At 49.1% G+C, this 20388-nt stretch overlaps 1 protein-coding gene across 1 annotated transcript; it reads right to left on the reverse strand.

Annotated features, from left to right (window-relative positions):
- Nucleotides 1-323: 323 nt before the first annotated feature.
- Nucleotides 324-19823, reverse strand: AMER3 (APC membrane recruitment protein 3). The gene is given in 3 exon segments (XM_066237196.1): nucleotides 324-2641; nucleotides 2643-4840; nucleotides 19707-19823. Coding segments are annotated over 2 exon segments (2457 nt in total). The 5' UTR covers nucleotides 4824-4840; nucleotides 19707-19823; the 3' UTR covers nucleotides 324-2365.
- Between the last annotated feature and the right edge of the window lie 565 nt (nucleotides 19824-20388).

Below are 20388 nucleotides of genomic sequence, written 5' to 3' on the forward strand. Positions count from 1 at the left end.
TTAATAAATCCTACTTCCTTCATCATGTTGTCTGGGCATTTCTGTCCTCCTTTGATTCCTGCAATACTACTACGGGTCACTGCAAAGCAAAGCATAGGCCTCTCCAACCATCCCTGAACCACCTTGGTTCCTGCCCTTCCTAGTGCTTTTGGCTTGGCTGGATTCTCCCCCATCATCACCAGCCAAGGTCATATCAAGGAAACAGTCCATTAGAACTTCTGCTAAGGTAAGACCTGAACACCACTACTCTTCAGACACAAGGCTTATAACCAATCAGAAGTCAGAAAACCATGCACAACCTCTCGATATTTCATTCTTTCAACAAGTATTTACTGAACACCTGCTTTACTCAGGTACGGTACAAAGTGACAAGGCTATGATTAAGTGAGGGGGCACCCCCTGCCCCGAGGTTTTAAGCCTGCTTACAGAGATACAATGAGGCTGGCACCCAGATGGTGCTCAGACACCAGTGCCCTTGAAGAAAGGAGGCATGAAGGCTTTGAGAAAGGTGATCACTGAGGGAGCTCGGTCAGAAGTTCTGGAACCTGGTAAAGAGTTGGGCCTTGGGGGTCAGGACTTGGAACTCAAACCCCACCAACCACTCACTAGCCATGTGCACCCATGGGCAAATCTCATCAGCACACTGTTCTTGGTTCCCGTGTCTGAGCAGTAAGGATGACACGGGACATCAGCACTCAGGCTGATGCAGGGATGAGGTGACTGATTCCGTGTGCAACTTGCTTGCGTCCAGGCTCAATAACACTGCTGGGGTCATCTGCAGCTGGCCTGAGAAGAAGGGCTGTGTGGCTTCCCAGGAAGACTGGCCCGGACTGTCCTTAGTGTCCAGGTCTGGAGAGGCTTGCTCAGGAGCCTTGATACGAACTTCTGAGCCCACAACATGCTGCCTGCATCCTGGACGGTAAACCCCAGTGAGCAGCTTTTAGTGAGGGCTGCAGAGCCATTTTCTCACCTGAAACAAAGCCTCAGGCCATCAGGAGAAGCACTGCGCGTGGCCAGCTGTCACAACTGCATCCCTCAGTGTGGAATTCCACTCTGTACTTGACTTACACCCTTCCCATGCTGACCTTTCCTGAAGACATAACACCATAGGCTGCCTGTGACATCCTATCGCATGTCTCTCTGCAGCATGGCAGCAAGGTGGGCCATCTGTTGCTACACGTCATGTCCCAACAATGGCCAGAATGGATGCCTGCCCTTCCTGAGGTCATGGGGCACCCTTTCCCTTCACTACTCTGAATGTTTGGTGCTGTGCATGTGTTGTGGCTTTCAGGGGTGGGCAGATGAGAGCAGTCCAACCCATTTAAAGATAAGTTTTCCCAGAGAGGGAGGTGAGGATGCCAACAACATAAAGAATTCCAATGAGAGATATGTGGAGAGTCGGTCGGTTCTTCCAACATTTTGTTGTCTGTGGCTCCCATCAGACAGTGCAAGTTGGGGGAAGTCATTGTTTTGATGAGATGATTTCTGATAAAACAATTCACCAACACCTGTTGGCCAGGGGCAGGTGGCTGGGCTGCGTAGTAACACAGGGCATCTGTCATCTGAGGTTCTTGCTGAGATGAAGCTGGTCCTGTGTCACGTTCCCACAGAGAAGCCCTTTGAGGCTCCCAGGACATCATGGATGCTTGTTCAGTGGGGGGAGGGGGCAGAAAGCAGGCTGGGGTGGGGCCAGTGGGCACTTCTAAGCCCACCCTTAGCTCCCCATCTTGCCTGTCACCCACTCTCAGTGTCCTACCTCTGAGTCTTGGGCTGCACACTTACCCCTTAATTATTCTTAATCCTTGTGTAGACGTAGTGCCCCCCCCCCTCCCACACTCGCAATGTGTAATGTTTCCTTCCCATCAGTCTCCAGCCCAAGCTCCGCCCTGGCACGCCGAAGGAGCAGGTGTGGCCATTTCACAGCCAAGCCTGGGACGAGACTGCATTTCCTTGTGGGGAAATTAGTGAGGCACATTCTGAGAGTGCTGGCAGCTTCCCAGTAGTTCTTGGCCTGAGGCTGCCAGCACCTGGTCCGGCTGAGTTACTGGGTTCCGGCAGGTTGCCTCCACAGTAAAACGCCCTGCCCCACTGGCCTGAGTCCTGCCCTAACAGTGCTCAAATCAGGGACAAAAGATGGATAGTCTAGTCTTAGGTTCTCCTGAATGGGGCCACAAAGTGACTGCAAGGCCATCCTGCAGCTGGGGCTCCACCCTGGCTGGCCTGGGGCCCCCGCCTCTGGCTGGTGGCAACGGAGACCCTCGTGCGCAGGAAGCTTCAGTAGCTTGCCAGGAGGCGTGCAGAGGCAACTCTCTTACACTGGCTGTAGAAGTGAGGCCCAGTATTCATGGACGGTAGCTCCAAGGGCTCAGCCAGGCGCGGAACCAAGGGGCACAGCAAGTCCAGCTGACCCGTGTGCCACCTGCGCCCTGGCCCTCAAGCTGGGCTCCAGAAGCTGCTCCTCTACAGAGGCACAGACCTGGGCATCCAGCCTGGCAGGCTCCACCTGGAGCCGGCTTAGGTCCAGCACAAGGTCTGGGCACTTCTTCCCATCCTGGGGACTGTGGCGTGGGCGGGTCAAAGAGGGCAGGCCACAGACAGCGGCTTGGGGAAAGCTGTTAGGCTGTTTCTGTTTCAGACTATCAAATGCCCTTGGTCTGAGGCTGCCCACAGAGCCTGCCACTTGTGTCCTGCCTTGGGAGGTGTGTAGCATGGGACTCGCGGTCTGGGTGGATCTGCAGGGCAGAAACTTGGGCCACACAGCTTGTCAAGGTGGGCTCTGTATCCAGGGTGCTTCCCCTAAGATCTGGCTCCCGCTGATCTCGGAAACACCTGGCATTCCCAAGTGGCCTGAGCTCCTGGGAGTGGGGCCAGGCAAAGGGGTTCACGACCTTGTTTTTGCTGGAAGTATCTGCCATCTTAGAGGCTGTGGACTCCACAGCGGAGAATGGACCTTCACAGCACCCTCGTGTCCCTTCTTCCTCAGAGTCCTGCACACAATTCAGAGACAGGCCCTTGGACAGAGAGCAGGGCCCCTGCTTGGCCCCTGCCAAGACCTCGTTCTCTTTAGTACGCAGACCGGGATGTGCCCACAGCTCCTGCCCGCCAGGTGCTGAGCCCACAGTGGCCTCATCTGTGTCTGCAGCCTGGGCGTCCCTGCCCTCCAGCTCCCCTGGACTTGGGCCTCTCTTCTCTGAGCCAGCCTCTGGCTTCACCGCCGCCAATCTCCTGAGTGTGGCTGCAGGCTCCTCAGGGGGGGAGGCGGAGGAAGCTCGGAGCTCAGGGCTGCGGCGCAGCCAGTTGATGATGCCCATGGTGATGGCGAGCTCAGTGTCACAGAGCTTCAGCAGGCACTCCTTGCCCTTCCAGGAGCTCTGCAGGAAGCCCTGGCTGAGCAGGTTGGGGCCAGCTCCCAGGGCCAAGTTCTCCTCTGCCCCCATGTGGAAGCTACACATGGACAGCGAAGCTTCCGGGGCCGGCCCCGACAGGCTCTCTGACACGCACAGGTCATCATCTAGGCCCAGGCCTACAGGGCCTTTGCTGGGGTCATAGAAAAGCTCATAGAGGGCATCTCCGCTGTAGCTCTCTCGAGGGAAGGCGGCTGCAGGGGTGCCCGGGCTCAGTGAGTCCTTCTTGTCATCCTCCAGGCTAGGGGAAAAAGCATCATAGTAGCCCTCGTCACTGGTGGACACGGATTCTGGCTGCTCGCTCTTGGGGGTGCCTGTGTCTATGGAGCTGGATTTGGAGCCACCAAGGAGGTCCTGGCAGGGGCACAGAGGGAGCTCCAAATGCCCAGCTGAATCTGGCCTGGGCTGGGCTGGGTCTGTGCCCTGAGCTCTCTCCAGCCAAGGGCCCAGCCGGGCACGCTGTTGCTGCCTCACAGACTGATTCACACTGTCCCAGAACTTGGCGAAGTCAGACACCTCATTCTGGGCGGACGCCAGCTGCTCCACACTGCCCTGGAAGGAGCCCCTGCGAGCCTTGCTCTCAAGTACTTGCGATGGCCAGGCCGAGTTCTCGGGGCCCTCGTTCAGTTCCAGGGATGGCACTGAGCTCTCATCTGCAAAGATCTCCCCGCAGCCTGTGAGTGAGTCAAAGCTCTTGAGGGAGGCCACATCCTCACACAGGGCCCTACAGAAGTCCAAGGAGGAATCGGGCAGGAGCTCGCTGTCAGATAGGTCCTGGCACAGGCCGTCCAGCCCCAGCCCCTCGCCCAAGGGGAAGAAGGCTTTGCCTGGCTGCCCTCCAGCCTCCAGCGGGCTCTCGGAGGAGGGCAGGTTCTTCCCTTCGGTCGCCAGTGAGGCCAGGTTCTCAGTCTTGTTTCTGCGAACATGGAATAGGTTCCGAAAACACTTCTTGGATCTCTTCAGAGAAATCCTCTTCCTTGGTATGCTCTTAGCCACAGCTGGCACGAAGGGCAGCTGGGGCACAAAGTGGCGGTAATCGATCATGCGCTGGCTGGCAGAGGGCCCTGGGAAGCTCGCACTGCCCACCAGTTGCCCTGTGGCTGCAACCATCCTGCCAGCCTCAGGCACACTGTTGTGACTCTTGCTCTTCCATACCAGTTTGAAGGTAGCACCACTGAGGTCTGTGGCACCCCCTTCAGGGCCTGGCCGTGCCCCCTTGTTGGAGTATCTGCTGTATCCGTGTGCGCTGGGACTGACTTGGGGGCCTCTCTCACCATGGGCCTGCTGCTGCCGTCTGGGCGAGACTGACCAGGGTCCTGCATCGTCCCTGGCTGGGGACGTGGCTGCTGGGCCTGAGGGCTTCTCATGGGAAATGTGCAGGCTGGATTTGATGAAAGTCTTGCCTCTCTTCAGCTCCATTCTGCCAGGGCCTTCAGCTGTTGTGGAGAAAGCATGAAGCACTTAGCAACCGTAGTTCTAGCCCAGCCTGCTTACCCAGTGGTGTTGGAGCTGAGCTCCGACATCTAAGCTTGGATCTTCCTTGGAAGAGGTGAAGGTAGCCCCACCACCCCTACAAACTCATGCTCACTATCTAGCCTTTCTAGGCAACTGATACCGAGAAAAGTCAAGTCACGTGACTAAAGTCCACAGTAGGACCTAGAACGAGAGCAGATGGGTCTGGGGATCTCACATCTGTGATCTCCTGACTTGCCCCAGCATCCTCTCTGAATTTGTCCGGCCGAGTCAGATGCTCATTTCCTAGCCAAAGAACTCCACAGATAGCACCTTATGGGGAAGGGTCACGGCCTTTATAAGTAGATGGGACAGAGAACTCAATAAATAATTGTGGGAGCCTGCAAGCTGACAAAGTCCTTGCAGTTTCAGGCTTAAGCTAAAGGCTAGGCTCTTCCCCACACCTCCATGTTAGCTGTGATGTTGAGTGCTTCTACTCCTCCCATCCCCCACCTCACCTGCTTAAGTTGCTAGAGGCAATTTACATGCCATTCCTCTCGACTTTTGTTTGTTCTAATGTTGGTTGATTTCAGTGATGCATGGTGGGCGGATTCCTGTTTATGCCTTAAAACAGGGTCCGGAAACTTTTTGGCTGAGAGAGCCATGAACACCACATATTTTAAAATGCAATTCCGTGAGAGCCATACAACGACCCATGTACGTTATGCATTATCCAATAAAAATTTGGTGTTGTCCTGGAGGACAGCTGTGATTGGCTCCAGTTACCCGCAACCATGAACATGAGTGGTAGGAAATGAATGGATTGTAATACATGAGAATGTTTTATATTTTTAACTTTTTTTTTATTAAAAATTTGTTTGCGAGCCAGATGCAGCCATCAAAAGAGCCACATCTGGCTCGCAAGCCATAGGTTCCCGACCCCTGCCTTAAAAGGATTCCTGTTTATGCCTTAAGAGGATTCTTATTTATGCCTCAGATATGTGACTTTGTATCGAAGTATTCCTTATTTGCATACAGCTCTGCACTATATAATAATAAAGCAAACTGGGGGTTTTGCTCTGCTCTGGCTTGCCATCAGCTTGCAGAGGCCTCCCTATCCCCTCTTTTTTCTCTCTGAGTTTCTTTCTTCATTCCACACTGTTCTCAGTCAGGACCTGGACAATTACCAGCCGCACTGGTCCGCAGCAGGTGGCACCCAAACGGGGACCTGGGTATGAGAAAACTAAACTGAAGGCAGGTGACAGAACTCCTCAATTGTGCACAGTAAGTAGAGAAAGTTTTCCGGCAGAGTATAGTCAGGAGTAATAAATTATGGGACAGTTAGGGTCAAAAGTAAGGGACCTTTCTGTACAACTGTTTTCATTTGAGGAGGAGCCGTTGCCTGCGGGGTGTCAGAGGGAGCTAGAAAAGGAGGAATGTGGAGGTGAAAGGAAGAGGGGAAGAGACTAGATGCCTCCGAGTCTGGGGATGACGCAAGGGATGGGGGTGTCGTGGTTGTGGCTGCCTTAACCTTGGCGCCTCCACCGCCCTCTCTTCCTTCTTGCACTCGACCCTCTGCTCCTCCTTACCCTTATCAGGTTGCTCCCAGAAAGCACATCTTTGTCCACAAAGCGTGTCCACATCTTTGTCTCAGACCCTTGGAGGTCCCCACCCCAACAAGCTTTAGATCAGGCTCAATATACAGGGGATTACATCAGAATATGCGCTGATATTGTACCTTCATACATGCAAGGTCTGGCTATTGTCGCAGCACTTCAGGGGAGGACTCCAGGACAATACTTTGATAAATGGCAGAACAAAGGAAGGGAGGCCGAGGAAGTAGTTCTGTCAGTGCATCTTGTTGCCAATGTGGGGGTTTAGGACATTTTACTAGAAATTGCCTTACTCTCTCTGGATATCAGTCTCAGCCTCCCCCTCAGGGGCAGCCAGCTCCTAAAGCTCCTGACCTCTGCCCACACTGCTGGAAAGGGAAAGATTGGGCAAACGAATATACAGTGGTACTTTGACACAGGAGTTTAATTCATTTCATGGCCGAGCTTGTGACTCAATATGCTCTTGTGTCAAATGGAATTTCCCCATTTAAATTAATAGGAATGCAATTAATCTGTCCTGGCCCCCCAAATCCACATGAATTTTTTATTTTATATGCTTTTAAATAAGAAAATGTACTTTATAAGTAACAAGTACATATATACCAATACATAATAAGAGAGAATGTAAAGAAATAAACTGGTTTATGAAGTATATTTATCTTCAAGGTCGGGTGAAGATGCTGGTGGAGGAGGTTTTCATTTCCTGCGCTATCGCTTAACATAACTTACTCTCTACACACTTAACACTACATTTAATTGCAAAATTTAACTTAATCACTACGTATGATATGTAACTTTATCACTAAACTTAATCGCTATTTTTTTACTTTGCTTAATCATCATCATTTTCTTCACTGACTTTTGGCTTTCTCACCATACTTTCCTCTTTTTCACTTAGAAGTTGTTTCAACACAAACCTTTCTATGGAAGTTTTGTTTCTTCCTCCTTTTCAGAACGTTTGGCAGGCTACCTCGTGGAGGGTGGCAGGAGCTCAGGATTCAAATATCCACTCATGACTTAAAGCAAAAATCCCGCAAGTGACCGCTCATCTCTCAAATTGCTCGTGATTTAAAGTGCTCGTGTGTCAAGGTACCACTGTAAATCTAAGTATACTGCCGAAGGGCAGATGATTCAGGGAAATGAACAAGGGGGCTCCCCCTAGCCCTGTCAAACAGTAGGAGCAATGTCGGTGTTTCCTCAGCAAATTCTGATTTCAGCAGGCCAGACATTGCCCAGTTATCCTGAGCAAAAGCAAGCAGCACAGGATGGGACTTCAGTCCCACCTCCCAATTCAAATTAACTCCAGGATGATCCCTCAAACTACACTCCAATGGGACTATTGTGGCAAGCCTCAGGTCCTATTGAATGGATTAATTTAGCTGTTACTCCTAAGAAAGTCTTATCTTCATATTTTTATTTTGTCACATCCTTGATTATCAAGGGACATTGATGACTTTTACAGCTTATAGGTTTTCAACCTCAACTCATTCCTTTTTCAGAAGACCAACAACAATGGCTCTGGGAAACTTCCACAAAATGGCAAATTGCTCTTGCAAATTTTATAGGTCAAATTGATTCTTACTATCCAGCTGATAAAGTAGTTCAATTTTCATTGGTTACTACATTTGTTTTTCCTAAAACAATTGTTGAGCCCATTCCTGAAGCACCTACAGTCTTTACTGATGGGTCCAGCTCAGGTGCAGCAGGGTTAGTCATTAATGAACAAGTCTATACTGAAACAGTCACCTTAAAATCAGCTCAAAGTGTAAAATTGCATGCCATTACCATGGCTTTTCAGCATTCGCCACATTCCTCCTTTAATCTGTATACAGACAGCAAATATATGCCTGTGGTTGTTTCCACCATAGACTGTGGTCTTGGGGACAACTGCAGGTGAGGAACTATTGCAGCAATTTCTCCTCCTTCAAAAACTTGTACATCAGCATAGAGCTCCATGTTTTGTAGGACATATTCAAGCTCACTCTGTGCTCCCTGGAGCTTTAGCACTAGGGGAATGCCCTTGCTGATCAAGTTGCTCAAAAGATTATTACTGGAATAACCATAGTAGATCAAGCAATCTAGTCTCATGCTATTCACCATCAGAATGCTGCAGCCCTGCGTAAACAGTTTCAGTTCAGGAGGCAGTGCGGCAGATTGTTGGATCCTGACCAGAATGTCCTATGCTACAGTTTGTCCCCTCACTTGGAGTTAACCCTCAAGGACTCCTCCTAGGGCAACTGGATGTTACTCATATACCCTCATTTTGCAAACAATCCTTTGTCTACATTACAGTGGAAACTTATTCTGGATTTATGGTAGCCTCTGCCAGAACTGGTGAGGCTGTTAAGCATGTTATAGCTCACTATCTGTATGCATTTTCTACTTCAGGACTCCCTAGATGATTAAAACTGACAATGTTCCTGCTTACATAGGAAAAGCATTTACTACTTTTTGTCAGACTTTTGAAATCACCCTGAGGACAGGTATTCCTTTTTTTTTTTTTTTTTGTATTTTTCTGAAGCTGGAAATGGGGAGAGACAGTCAGACAGACTCCCGCATGTGCCTGACTGGGATCCACCCGGCACGCCCACCAGGGGCGAAGCTCTGCCCACCAGGGGGTGATGCTCTGCCCCTCCGGGGCATCGCTCTGCCTCAACCAGAGCCACTCTAGCGCCTGGGGCAGAGGCCAAGGAGCTATCCCCAGTGCCCAGGCCATCTTTGCTCCAATGGAGCCTCTGCTGCGGGAGGGGAAGAGAGAGACAGAGAGGAAGGAGGGGGGGGGGGGTGTGGAGAAGCAAATGGGCGCTTCTCCTATGTGCCCTGGCCGGGAATCGAACCCGGGTCCCCCGCATGCCAGGCCGATGCTCTACCGCTGAGCCAACCGGCCAGGGCCAGGACAGGTATTCCTTACAATCCTCAGGGCTAAGGCACTGTAGAGTGTGCCCATCAAATGCTTAAAAGTCAATTTAAAAACAAAGAAAGGGGAGTAAGGAGGAAAGACTCACCCCATAAGAACAATTGATTAAGGCTTATTTTACTTTAAAATTTTTTTTAACATTTCCTCCTCCTCAGGACTTACTGTAGCCAAGAGGCATTTTATACTAGCCGAGCAACAGCCTGAGCGTCTCATGTTGTACCAGGATGTATCAGCTGGCCCTAAGTGGCAAAATTTAATCAAATTACTAACTTGGGGGAGAGAGTATATTCCAATTTTGTCATCAACAGGTCCTCTTTGAATGGCAGTGAGAAATGTGAAGCCTCATCATGAATTGACATCAGCTCCTAGAAAGCAACCCAGTTCCAGAATGCCCGTTAAGCTTAAGGCAAAAGCTTACTGCACTGGACGCAGTGATTATCGGACCTGGAAACCAGCCACAGAGTGTGAGAATGCGACAGCAGTTCCAGTGCCATGCAAACTTTTCCTGAGTGTGACTCCTGCTCCTTGTGACAGTTCTCAATGGGACTGAAGAGGGGTTGAGTTGTATCTGCAGGAAATGTGGAGCAGTGATGGTATCAGCATGGACTTGGTAAACATATTCAGGACATTCAAAAAAGCAAAGACTCTATTATATATAGATCCTGCTCTGTTGGTGTTGGGCAGATAAAATATATTATGCTCACTTTGTTAAAGGTGACGCTGCCCATGTGAGGCCGTAGCCCAGGTGATATTAATGTGTGTTGGGGATCATTGTAGCCTGGATTTTGGTTTTGGGATTAAGCCTTTCCCACCCTTTTTGATGTGGGGCGGTACAATCCAATCATGTCTCAGAGAAGTGACTTTGTATTAGAGACTTCCCTATTTTGTATATCGGATTAAAGGTTGTGAAGCTACAGTATAAAATAGGGGCAGAATGGGAGCTTGCGCTCTTGGTTCCTGAGATTATCATTAGAGGAGAGAGCAGAGCAGAGAGCAGAAAGAGGCCATGTGGCCAGGAGAAGCAGCCAAGATGGCGGAGTGCTGAGTGAGATGCCAGTTTGTGTAGAGTTTGTATCTGGGATAAGGAAGGAGATGGGGAACTGAGGAGAATAAGGCTGGTGAGCTAGAAACCTTTGATTCTAGGAAACTCAGATAAGTCAGTAGCTTTGTGAGCACTGAATGTGAGTGGGTTTTGGAGCCCAGTGTGTGTTTACTTGCCCGCCGGGTGCAAGCTAGAATTAAAGATGGTGTCCCACCAGTTTTTGGCTCCATTGTTTCTTTACCAACTGTCCGAATCCAATGCGAACCTGCAAGGGCTGGGTGGCTGTGATAGTGGCCCTGACCCTGGCTGCTGGCTTTACAGTTGGCTAAGAATTTGCTTAATGATCTAAAAGGCTTTAATCCCTTTCATGTATTAAGACAATCATTTTGGTATCTGTTAGCATTAGCTGTATTAATTTTGCGTTTATTCTGTATTTTTCTAATCTGCCTCCAAATTGGAATCCGGAAAATCGGACAAATGCAAATCTCAGCACACGAGCTAAAATTAAAAAATTAAAAAGAGGTATATATGGGAGGCTGCAAGCTGACAAAGTCCTCGCAGTTTAAGGTTTAAACTAAAGGCTAAGCTCTACTCACACCTCCATGTTAGCTGTGATGCTGAGTGCTTCTACTCCTCCCATCCCCCCACCTCACCTGCTTAAGTTGCTGGAAGCAATTTACATGCCCTTCCTCTCACCTTTTGTTTGTTCTAATGTCGGTTGATTTCAGTTATGCTTGGTGATGGTGGGGGGATTCCTGTTTATGCCTTAAAAGGATTCCTGTTTATGCCTTAAGAAGATTCTTATTTTTGCCTCAGATGTGTTACTTTGTATCTGAGACTTCCTTATTTGCATACAGCTCTGCACTATATAATAAAGCAAACTGGGGGTTTTGCTCTGCTCTGGCTTGCCATCAGCTTGCAGAGGCCTCCTGATCCCATACGTTTTCTCTCTGAATTTATTTCTTCATTCCACACCATTTTCACTCAGGACCTGGACAATTACTAGTCACTCTGGTCTGCAGCAAATAATCATCTCTTTCATCAAAGAGACAGAACTCAATGGGAAACCCAAGCCTACCTCTGGGTTCTGGCTGTCAGTCAGAGAGGAAAGCATATATATGGCCCTCCAGGATGGCCCCATCTGTTTAGGGAGGCAAGACTCAAATCTACGCAGATTCCATCAGGCAAGGCACAGCCAAGCATCTGATGGGGCATGCAGAACTTAGTCACTGAGCTGAGAAAATCGTGGTAGAATGCCAAAGAGAGGAGGCAAGCATGAGGCCTGGAACAGGCAGATTGGATAGACATAGGACATCGCGACTGGAAGGGTAGGCTGGTGTCACTTTTGGTGCACAGCCTAACTGAGAGATGTTGATGCCCAGAGTGCTTCCCCAGAGGAGGTTTACAATGCCCAGCCTGAGTTCACTGGGAAACGGTGTGAGACCGCTCATGGATGTCTGTCCTGGGTCTGGGGTTGGGGAGGTGGCAAGAGAGTGAACAGTTTGATTATGCTTGCACAGTTGAAGAGTTTGGTTTTACCCTGAAATGGGTGAAAAACTACTGGAGTCTTCTGAGTGAGTGGGTGGAAGCAGGGGCGTGAAGAAGCTGGGGGTGTAGGACCATACATCTGATGCCTGAGCAGAGGACAGAATGAATGAAGAGAAAGGCCCTAAGCAGAGGGGACTCCAAAGAGGCAACTAAAGTGGGCTGAGTGTGTGGAGGTAAGATCTGGATGGAGACTGTGGTCATAATCACAAAATGAAGCATCGAGTTATGGGGATCTTTCAAAGGAAGAAACACCAGGACTCAGCAACCCAAATACAGAGGGAAGTAAAATGCCAGAAGTCACAAACGCAGAGGCCTCGTTTGTGCCAAGAGAGGGGAACCATGAGAAGCGGGGAAAGGCAAGGAGTGGAGAGTTGAACAAAGAGGAGGAAGGGGCATGAGCTCAGAGCCAATTCACACGAGAGAAGAAAGGGTCTAGTTTTAAACATGCTGCCTTTGGGGTTAATTTGGAGACCCACACGACCTTACCGAAAGAAGACAAGGCCTGAGAACTGCCTCAACACTCCCTCAGGGCACCCTCACAGGCCCCCAGCGCACACTCAGTCCTCCCCAGTGTCTCCTCCTCTCTTGGGCAGCAAGTGACCTATATAGCTCGGTCCTCTGTTAGAGAAGAGAGTTTGGGGTTAGTTTCTTTGACTCTTCACAAGGGCTGCTCCATAGGGAGCACCTGAAGTCACCTACCCTCAGTCCACAGCATGTGAGGGGAGGGGAGAAGCAGGTGTGGAAGCACGAGGCTCTGCAGCCTGCACACCTTCCACGTCCACTGCCAAGGAAGCCTGCAGAACCTCCGGAGAGCTGTTTTGCAGCTGCAAGGTGACCAGAGGCAGCTCAGAGTCTCTGAAATGCTTGGACATGAAGGCCCAGAGGCAGGCAGAGGGGTGGACTCAGCCCAGTAGGCAACTTTAAAGCCAAAAAGGATGAGAAGGGTGGCAAAACTGGCACTGCTGAAGCTCAGCAGGGTAAGCTGACCAGTTTGCACCTGACTCTCTAACTGTGGGCATGCTTCCTCCCCTGTAGCAGGATATCTGGGACTTTTAACTGGGGGACAGACAAGGATCAGGCACTGTGCTAGGGAAAGCTGCAAGACCCAGATTTGGCTCTGGGACAGTGGGACAGTGCCTCCAGCTGGTTTCTGCTGCCTACCAGGTAGCACAAACCCAAACCTTCCCCACTCTTTACCTGCAGATCCCATTTCCATTCCCCACAATCCTTTGTGGCCTGGATAAGGTCTCCCTTGCCTCTGGTGGGTTTTGCTACATAAAGTGCATTTGTTACTATCTGGGTTTTGGGGTCAGAAGACTCAGATTTGAGTCTTAGTTACATCTACCTAACCAGATGGAGTGCTTAGCCCATAACTCTGTAAGGAGCATAGTCGTGTAACCCCATTTTATAAAGAAGAAATTAAGTGAGTTGGTCCAGGTCACACAGGTGGTGACAGAAATAGGAAAAGAACCCATGCCTGTCTGATTCTGAACCTATGCTCTTAACCATGATAGATATTTTATAAACCCAATAACCTAAACTCTTCTTAATGGCAAATCTGAAAATCAAATAATAATGTTTTTATAAGGGATTTTTGAAAGCATAATAAAAGTGAAAATTAAAAGCAGAAATGCAGCCTGACCAGGCGGTGGCACAGTGGATAGAGCATCGGACTGGGATGCAGAGGACCCAGGTTCAAGAACCTGAGGTCGCCAGCTTGAGCACGGGCTCATCTGGTTTGAGCAAGGCTCACCAACAAGAGCCCAAGGTCGCTGGCTTGAGCAAGGGGTCACTCGCTCTGCTGTAGACCCCCCACCCGGCACCCTGGTCAAGGCACATATGAGAAAGCAATCAATGAGCAACTAAGGTGCCGCAATGAAGAATTGATGCTTCTCATCTCTCTCCCTTCCTGTCTGTCCCAGTCCCTCTATCTGCCTCTCTCTGTCTCTGTCACACAAAAAAAGGCAGAAATGGCCTGAACTGGGTGGCGCAGTGGATAAAGCGTTGACCTGGAATGCTAAGGTTACCGGTTTGAAACCCTGCACTTGTCCACTCAAGGCACATATGGGAGTTGGTGCTTCCTGCTCCTTCTCTCTCTCTCTTTCTCTCTCTCTCTCACTTTCTCTCCTCTCTAAAATGAATACAAATTTTTTTAAAAAGGCAGAAATGCAGCTAACAAAATTTAGGAAAAATTGTAATTGAAGGCAATATATTGTAACTTCTACAGCAAGAAATTTTGGAGACACTCATTATGAGGTTTCTACTAAACTTACTCTTTTCTGTTTTAGAAAAATATTTTTATTGCCATACTCTTGGAAGTAACTTTAACCAGGCAAAAATTACTTCACTGTGTGCAGAATTTTGCAACCACCAGAACTAAGGTGATTAATTTGCTATTGATCTCTATAAATAAAATCACCAGTTTCTTAGTTAATCTCTATAAATAAATTACCAATTTCTTAATTATTGGAACAGTTAACTGATTTAAAATTACAAACAGTTAGAAATTTCACCGCGCTCTGAATTTTGAAAATGCTTATACAAGAAAGGGAACCCTCCTGCACTGCTGGTGGGAATGCAGACTGGTGCAGCCACTGTGGAAAATAGTATGGAAATTCCTCAAGAAATTAAAAATCGAACTGCCTTTTGACCCAGCTATACCACTGTTAGGAATATACCCCAAGAACACCATAGCACTGTTTGAAAGGAAGAAATGCACCCCCATGTTCATGGCAGCATTGTTCACAATAGCAAAGATTTGGAAACAGCCCAAGTGTCCATCAGAGGATGAGTGGATTAAAAAGCTTTGGTATATATATACTATGGAATACTACTCAGCCATAAGAAATGATGACATAGGATCTTTTACAACAACATGGATGGGCCTTGATAACATTATACTGAGCGAAAGAAGTAAATCAGAAAAAACTAAGAACTATATGATTCCATACATAGGTGGGACAAAAAGATTAGACTCAGAGACATGAACAACAGTGTTGGGGTTACAGGGTGGGGGGAGGTGAGGGAGGGGGTTGGGGGAGGGGAGGGGCACAAAGATCATGGCTTTTCAGCATTTGCCATATTCCCCCCTTAATCTATAGATAAGACAGCAAATATTTACGTATGGTGTTCCCACTATAAAGACTGCTGTCTTAGGGACAAATGCTGATAAACTATTTCAGCAGTTCCTCCTTCTTCAAAGACTTATATGTCAACATAGAGCTCCAGGTTTCATAGGACATACTCAAGCTCACTCCATGCTCCCTGGAGCTTTAGCACAAGGGAATGCTTCCCCCTTTTTTTGTAGTATTTTTTCTTTTATTTATTTGTTTTTTGTATTTTTCTGAGGATGGAGATGGGGAGGCAGTCAGAAGGACTCCAGCATGCACCTGACTGGGATCCACCTGGCATGCCTACCTGGGGGGAATGCTCTGCCCATCTGGGGTGTTGCTCTGTTACAACCGGAGTCATTCTAGCGACTGGGGCGGAGGCCATGGGGCCATCCTTAGTGCCTGGGGTGGCTTTGCTCCGGTGGAGCCTTGGCCGCAGGCGGGAGGAGAGAGACGAAGAGGAAAGAGAGGGGGAGAGGTGGAGAGGTAGATGGGCACTTCTCCTGTATGCTCTGGCCAGGAATCGAACCCGGGAATCCTGCACACCAGGCCAATGACTCCGACGGGTCTACCATATCATGCTTTTTACTTAAAAAAAAATTTTTACATTTCTTTTGAATGCTGATGAACAGGAGACACCAAATCTTTTTCGCCTGCAAACTACTACCTTCTTTATTAGATCTAGCTAATAACACTGTTTTGCCTTTTTCCAAATAGCTCCAGATATATGGAAAAGACTTATATAGGTGGATGGGGATCCTCAAACCCCTCAGCGAGATCTTCTGAGAATGGCTTTTAAGATACCTAGAGGCAGAAAAAGCCCAATAGAGATCAGGGGAACTACCAGCTTTTAGGATACACCCTTAAAGGCTCCAAAGCCCCAAAGGGGTCTCATAGGATGCCATCTGGGTCCTGCTTCAATAGTGGAAAGGAAGGTCATTGAACTAAAGCCTGCCAGGCTTACACGCCTCTGCTGTGAGGAAACAGGGACACTGGAAGGTGGGCTTCCCCCTCGCTCCTCTAAGGGAGGGTTCAGTCTCTTCCAGCCCTGCTCCAGCCACCTATGACCTAACCTTGCCCAGAAAGCTGGGGTTTGCCACTGAAGGCTGAAGGTGCCCAGGGCCGTCGGCCTCATCTATGACACTGTGGACGAGCCTAGGGTATTTCTTCCAAGAAGCAGGTAAACTGATCTCATTTGCACAAGGGCCACTTAACTATGTCTTGCCTGAATAGTCAGGTTTTTTATTATTCCCTCAAAGATCTCTGTTGTGGGTGTTGATAGTCCTATTTTCTGCTGCTTTGCTTAATATATAGTGTTTCCTTTATCACTCCTACCTCAATGCCCCACTCATATTTCAGTCTGGGACCTACTCCTAATTTAGAGCTCTCTTTCCTCCTTTTGCCTTCTTGTATTATGAATTTACCTTTGCCACCCAGCTTAGTGTATCCCAAGGTTCTCTTTACCAAGCCATAGTCACAGAGCTCCAGGGAAAAGCAACCTGGTCTCATCTCTCCAGGCAGAGCTCCATATCCACACATGCTGCAAATGGCTTTTTCCAGTCTACCTGAATCATTACCAGCTACAAGCAGCGATCATTGGGACTTGGACATGAGCTGCAAAGTATAGAATGGTGACAATAATTCCAGTGCCATGCGAACTTTTCCTGTGGGGAACTTTCCTGGACTCCTGCTCCCTGTGACAGCTCCTAACAGACTGAACTGTGGTTGGGTTGCATTTTTCAGGGATTTGGCATGGTGATGGGGCCAACTTGGACTTGGTGAACATGTTAAAGACACTACTCTTTTATGGATTCTTGCTGTATTGGCCAAGAGTTTGCTTAAAGGCTTTTAATCACTGTAAAAAAAATAGAGGACTGGATGAAGAAGATGGGGTACATATACACCATGGTATACTATTCAGCCAGGAGAAATGATGACATCGGATCACTTACAGCGGAATGGTGGAGTCTTGGTAGCATTGTGCAGGGTGAAATAAGCGAATCAGAAAAAAACAGGAACTGCAGGATTCCATACATTGGTGGGGCATAAAAGCGAGACTAAGAGGCATGGACAGTGAGTGTGGTGGTTACGGGGGGTGGGGGGAGGGAAGGAGGGGGAGGGGGAGGGGTACAGAGAGAACTGGATGGAGGGTGGCGAAGGACGATCTCTCTTCGGGTGATGGGTATGCAACAGAACTAAATGACAAGATAACCTGGAAATGTTTTCTTTGAATGTATGTACCCTGATTTATTGATGTCACCCCATTAAAATAAAAATTTATTTATTAAAAAAAAAAAAGAAAATGCTTATCCAAAATGGCTGTCATTGCTGTAGATAGCCAGATTCAGTAACTAGTACATATTGCCAATCCCATTTCCTGAACTCCTTTATGATTTTGCAAGATAGTATAATAAATACTAAGGTCCAGAACAATGAACCAGAGACTTGTAAAATTCTGGAGCAGTCATATGAAACTCAGTGTGTAGTCAGTCCAGTCAGTTTCCACATATAATATTTTATCAGAGTCTGACTCTTTGGAAATGTGGGGCCCATGTGTGACATGAGCAAGAACTCCCCAAGGGCTCACTTTCCAAATAGGACAGGCTAAGCAGTCACCTTCCATGGCACTTTCAGGGTCAGAGTCAGATTTATCTGGACAGCCAGATGCTAGCACTGTCTCTGCCTGAGGGCAGAGATCAGATATGCTCAGGTTCTCAGCTACAAACATGTACATTCTGCTTCATAATCCTGTAACTAAAGCTCCCGTCAGTGGAGTCTAGCATGCATCTATGTCCCACACCGTCCCCAACGGACAAAGCAGACCTGTTCCTACCCCCACTTGGTGCCTTCTTGTCTGTGGCACTCAGTCATCACTGGCACCTCACTTTGGTGCTTACCTGGTCTTTTTGTTCCCCCGTGAGGCTAAAACTTCCAAAGGTTCTGGACTCCAACTCTATAGGACTAGAGCTACTATTTATTTAAATGAAATATTTATGTTTACAAGACATCTCAGCCATCAGTTACATCTAAGTTTCCTGGATAGGGTGCTGGGTCTGGAATTTTTAATTCTACAGTTCAAACACCTCATTTTCTAAGATAGGTTTTAGTGATGCTGAGACCCTGGACTTAGTCTTTCATCTCTAAGATGAACTTGCATATTCCATGAGAACAGGGACCACACCATGTATTTATTTCATCAATTTTGACTCAGGATTGTGATATTTAAACCAAGACCTAAAAGACCACTGGACAACCAGACAAAAGATGTAGGAAGCATATTCCAGGCAGAGGGAACACCTTGTGAAAAGGTCTTGAGGAGCAAAGAAGGGAGAATAGTTAAAAGATCTAAAAGCAGGCCCAGGTGGCCAGAGAAGCAAGCCAGTGGGATGAGGCTGGGAGATGGGCAAGGCAGACCACACCTGGCCTGATGTGGTAGGGAGGGTCTTGGCCTGTATTTTAATGTGTCATGGGGAGTTAGATACAAAGGGTGAGTGACATAGACCAATTTTTGGTTTTAGCAGATTACTCTAGCCGTAGATGAGGATGGAAAGTAGGGGAAGGAGCAGAGGCAGAAGTCCAGGTTAGGAGCCAGAACAGGGTCCAATGGAGAAACAACTGGTGGCAGAGATGTTGTCCCATGTGTATACAACTTCCTTCTCAAAGCCTTATCCAGACAACACACACGTGAATAGATTTATTGCAAATGGAGTAAATTAAATCATTCTACTGCTGCTTTTCTCCCCGATGACTGACTATCTCAACAGCCTAGGATTCTCTATCCCCTTCAGTAGACTAATTCTGCGCTTTCCTTCCCCTTTTAACACGAAAGTGACTAGATGTTTCATGGAGCAAAATAAAAACCGTGAGATACAGATATGCTATAGGAAAGGTTTCAAGATAGAAAATATTTGACTAATGATTTTGGTATTTGCATGCTTTCCCCTGCCCCGCCCCCAGAATCCCGGACACTTACGACTGTGAAATACAATGGGTGGGTTGTTACAAGAGAGCAGAGGTCTCCCAGGAGGGCTTTCCTGGGCATGGGAGTGCGTTTGGGAAGCTCCATGTAGGACAAGAGTTTATTCCTGTCACAGGTTTTCAAAATCCTCCAATGGATGAAGTGAAGGCCACTATGAGGAGGAAAAGCCTCCGTGTTCTGGGGTGGGTGTGGGGTAGGGAACAAAGCAAAAATAGAATCTGCAGTAAGCATCACCAATTTACCCAACCCCCACGCTGTGGAGACAAAGGGTCCTTTGCAGAGCGAAGGTTCTGGCCCACCACCTCTAAGGAACACCTTTGGTGTCTCTGGCCTGCTCGACCGAGAATAAAAGTCTCCAGCGCAATGAGAGAATAAAAGTCTCCAGCGCAGTGCGTTCCTTCCCAGCTCCCACAACCGCAACGGCGGCGGAAGGTGTCTTCCCTTCGCTAGCCCAGACCTAATAGAGTAATCGCCCCCAGACCCCAGACTCCAACCATCCACGCAAGGCTCCACGGGGTGGAGACAGTGTAGACCTTAGCCCCTCCACTCAGCCCTCGCTTTACACGGAGGAACGCACCGAAATTCCCAAATCCAACCTCCCTTTCCCCTCAGCTTACATCCTAGGAGTCTTTGCGACTTACCGCTGGGGCAGAGTGTCGCAGGACCCTGCCTCGCCCGGCCGGGAGCCGCGCCCCGGAGCGGAGCCCGGAACGGCGCGGCGCGCTCAGCACCACGGCCAGCTCCCGGCGCCGCGCGTCCCCGCCGGGTCGGGAGGAGACCGAGGCCCGCCTCCGCGCGCGCTGCCGCCGGCCGGGCTGGGCAGGGTTAACCCTCCGGAGGCGCGGGCGGGACACAGGGCGGGGCGGGCGGATCAAGGTGGGAGAAGGGACGCTCATGGGTCTGAGCTGGAGGCTGCGGTCTCCGTGAGTCGCCACCGCCCGTCCCCACCCGGCCTCGCTTTGTTCGTGTCTCTCGCGTCTCTGCTCCCCGCAGGGATGTGGCTGTGCATCCTTCAGGCCCGGAGGGGACAGCAGCCTAAGGGGTCGCCTCTCGCCCCACCCGCATTTTCGATCTCCTCGGGGCTCAAAGTGGGGTAGGGGTTCCTACCCCCGCAGGCCCTAGCGTGGCCAGATTTAACCCCACTCCTCTCGGACCGGCTCGGTGACACAGGGCCTAGTCAGGAATCCAGCCCACGATTTGGAGAGGGTAGTCTTCCAGGACCTTCTTTACAGAGTGCTGTCTTGGACCCGATGATATTTGAGTGGGAACGAAGGAGGCACTTCCCTTACAGGTACTCACTGTATGGGGTCTGCGGGCGCTGCA

Source organism: Saccopteryx bilineata, chromosome 6 (assembly GCF_036850765.1).
Source record: "Saccopteryx bilineata isolate mSacBil1 chromosome 6, mSacBil1_pri_phased_curated, whole genome shotgun sequence".
Lineage (NCBI taxonomy): Eukaryota > Metazoa > Chordata > Mammalia > Chiroptera > Emballonuridae > Saccopteryx > Saccopteryx bilineata.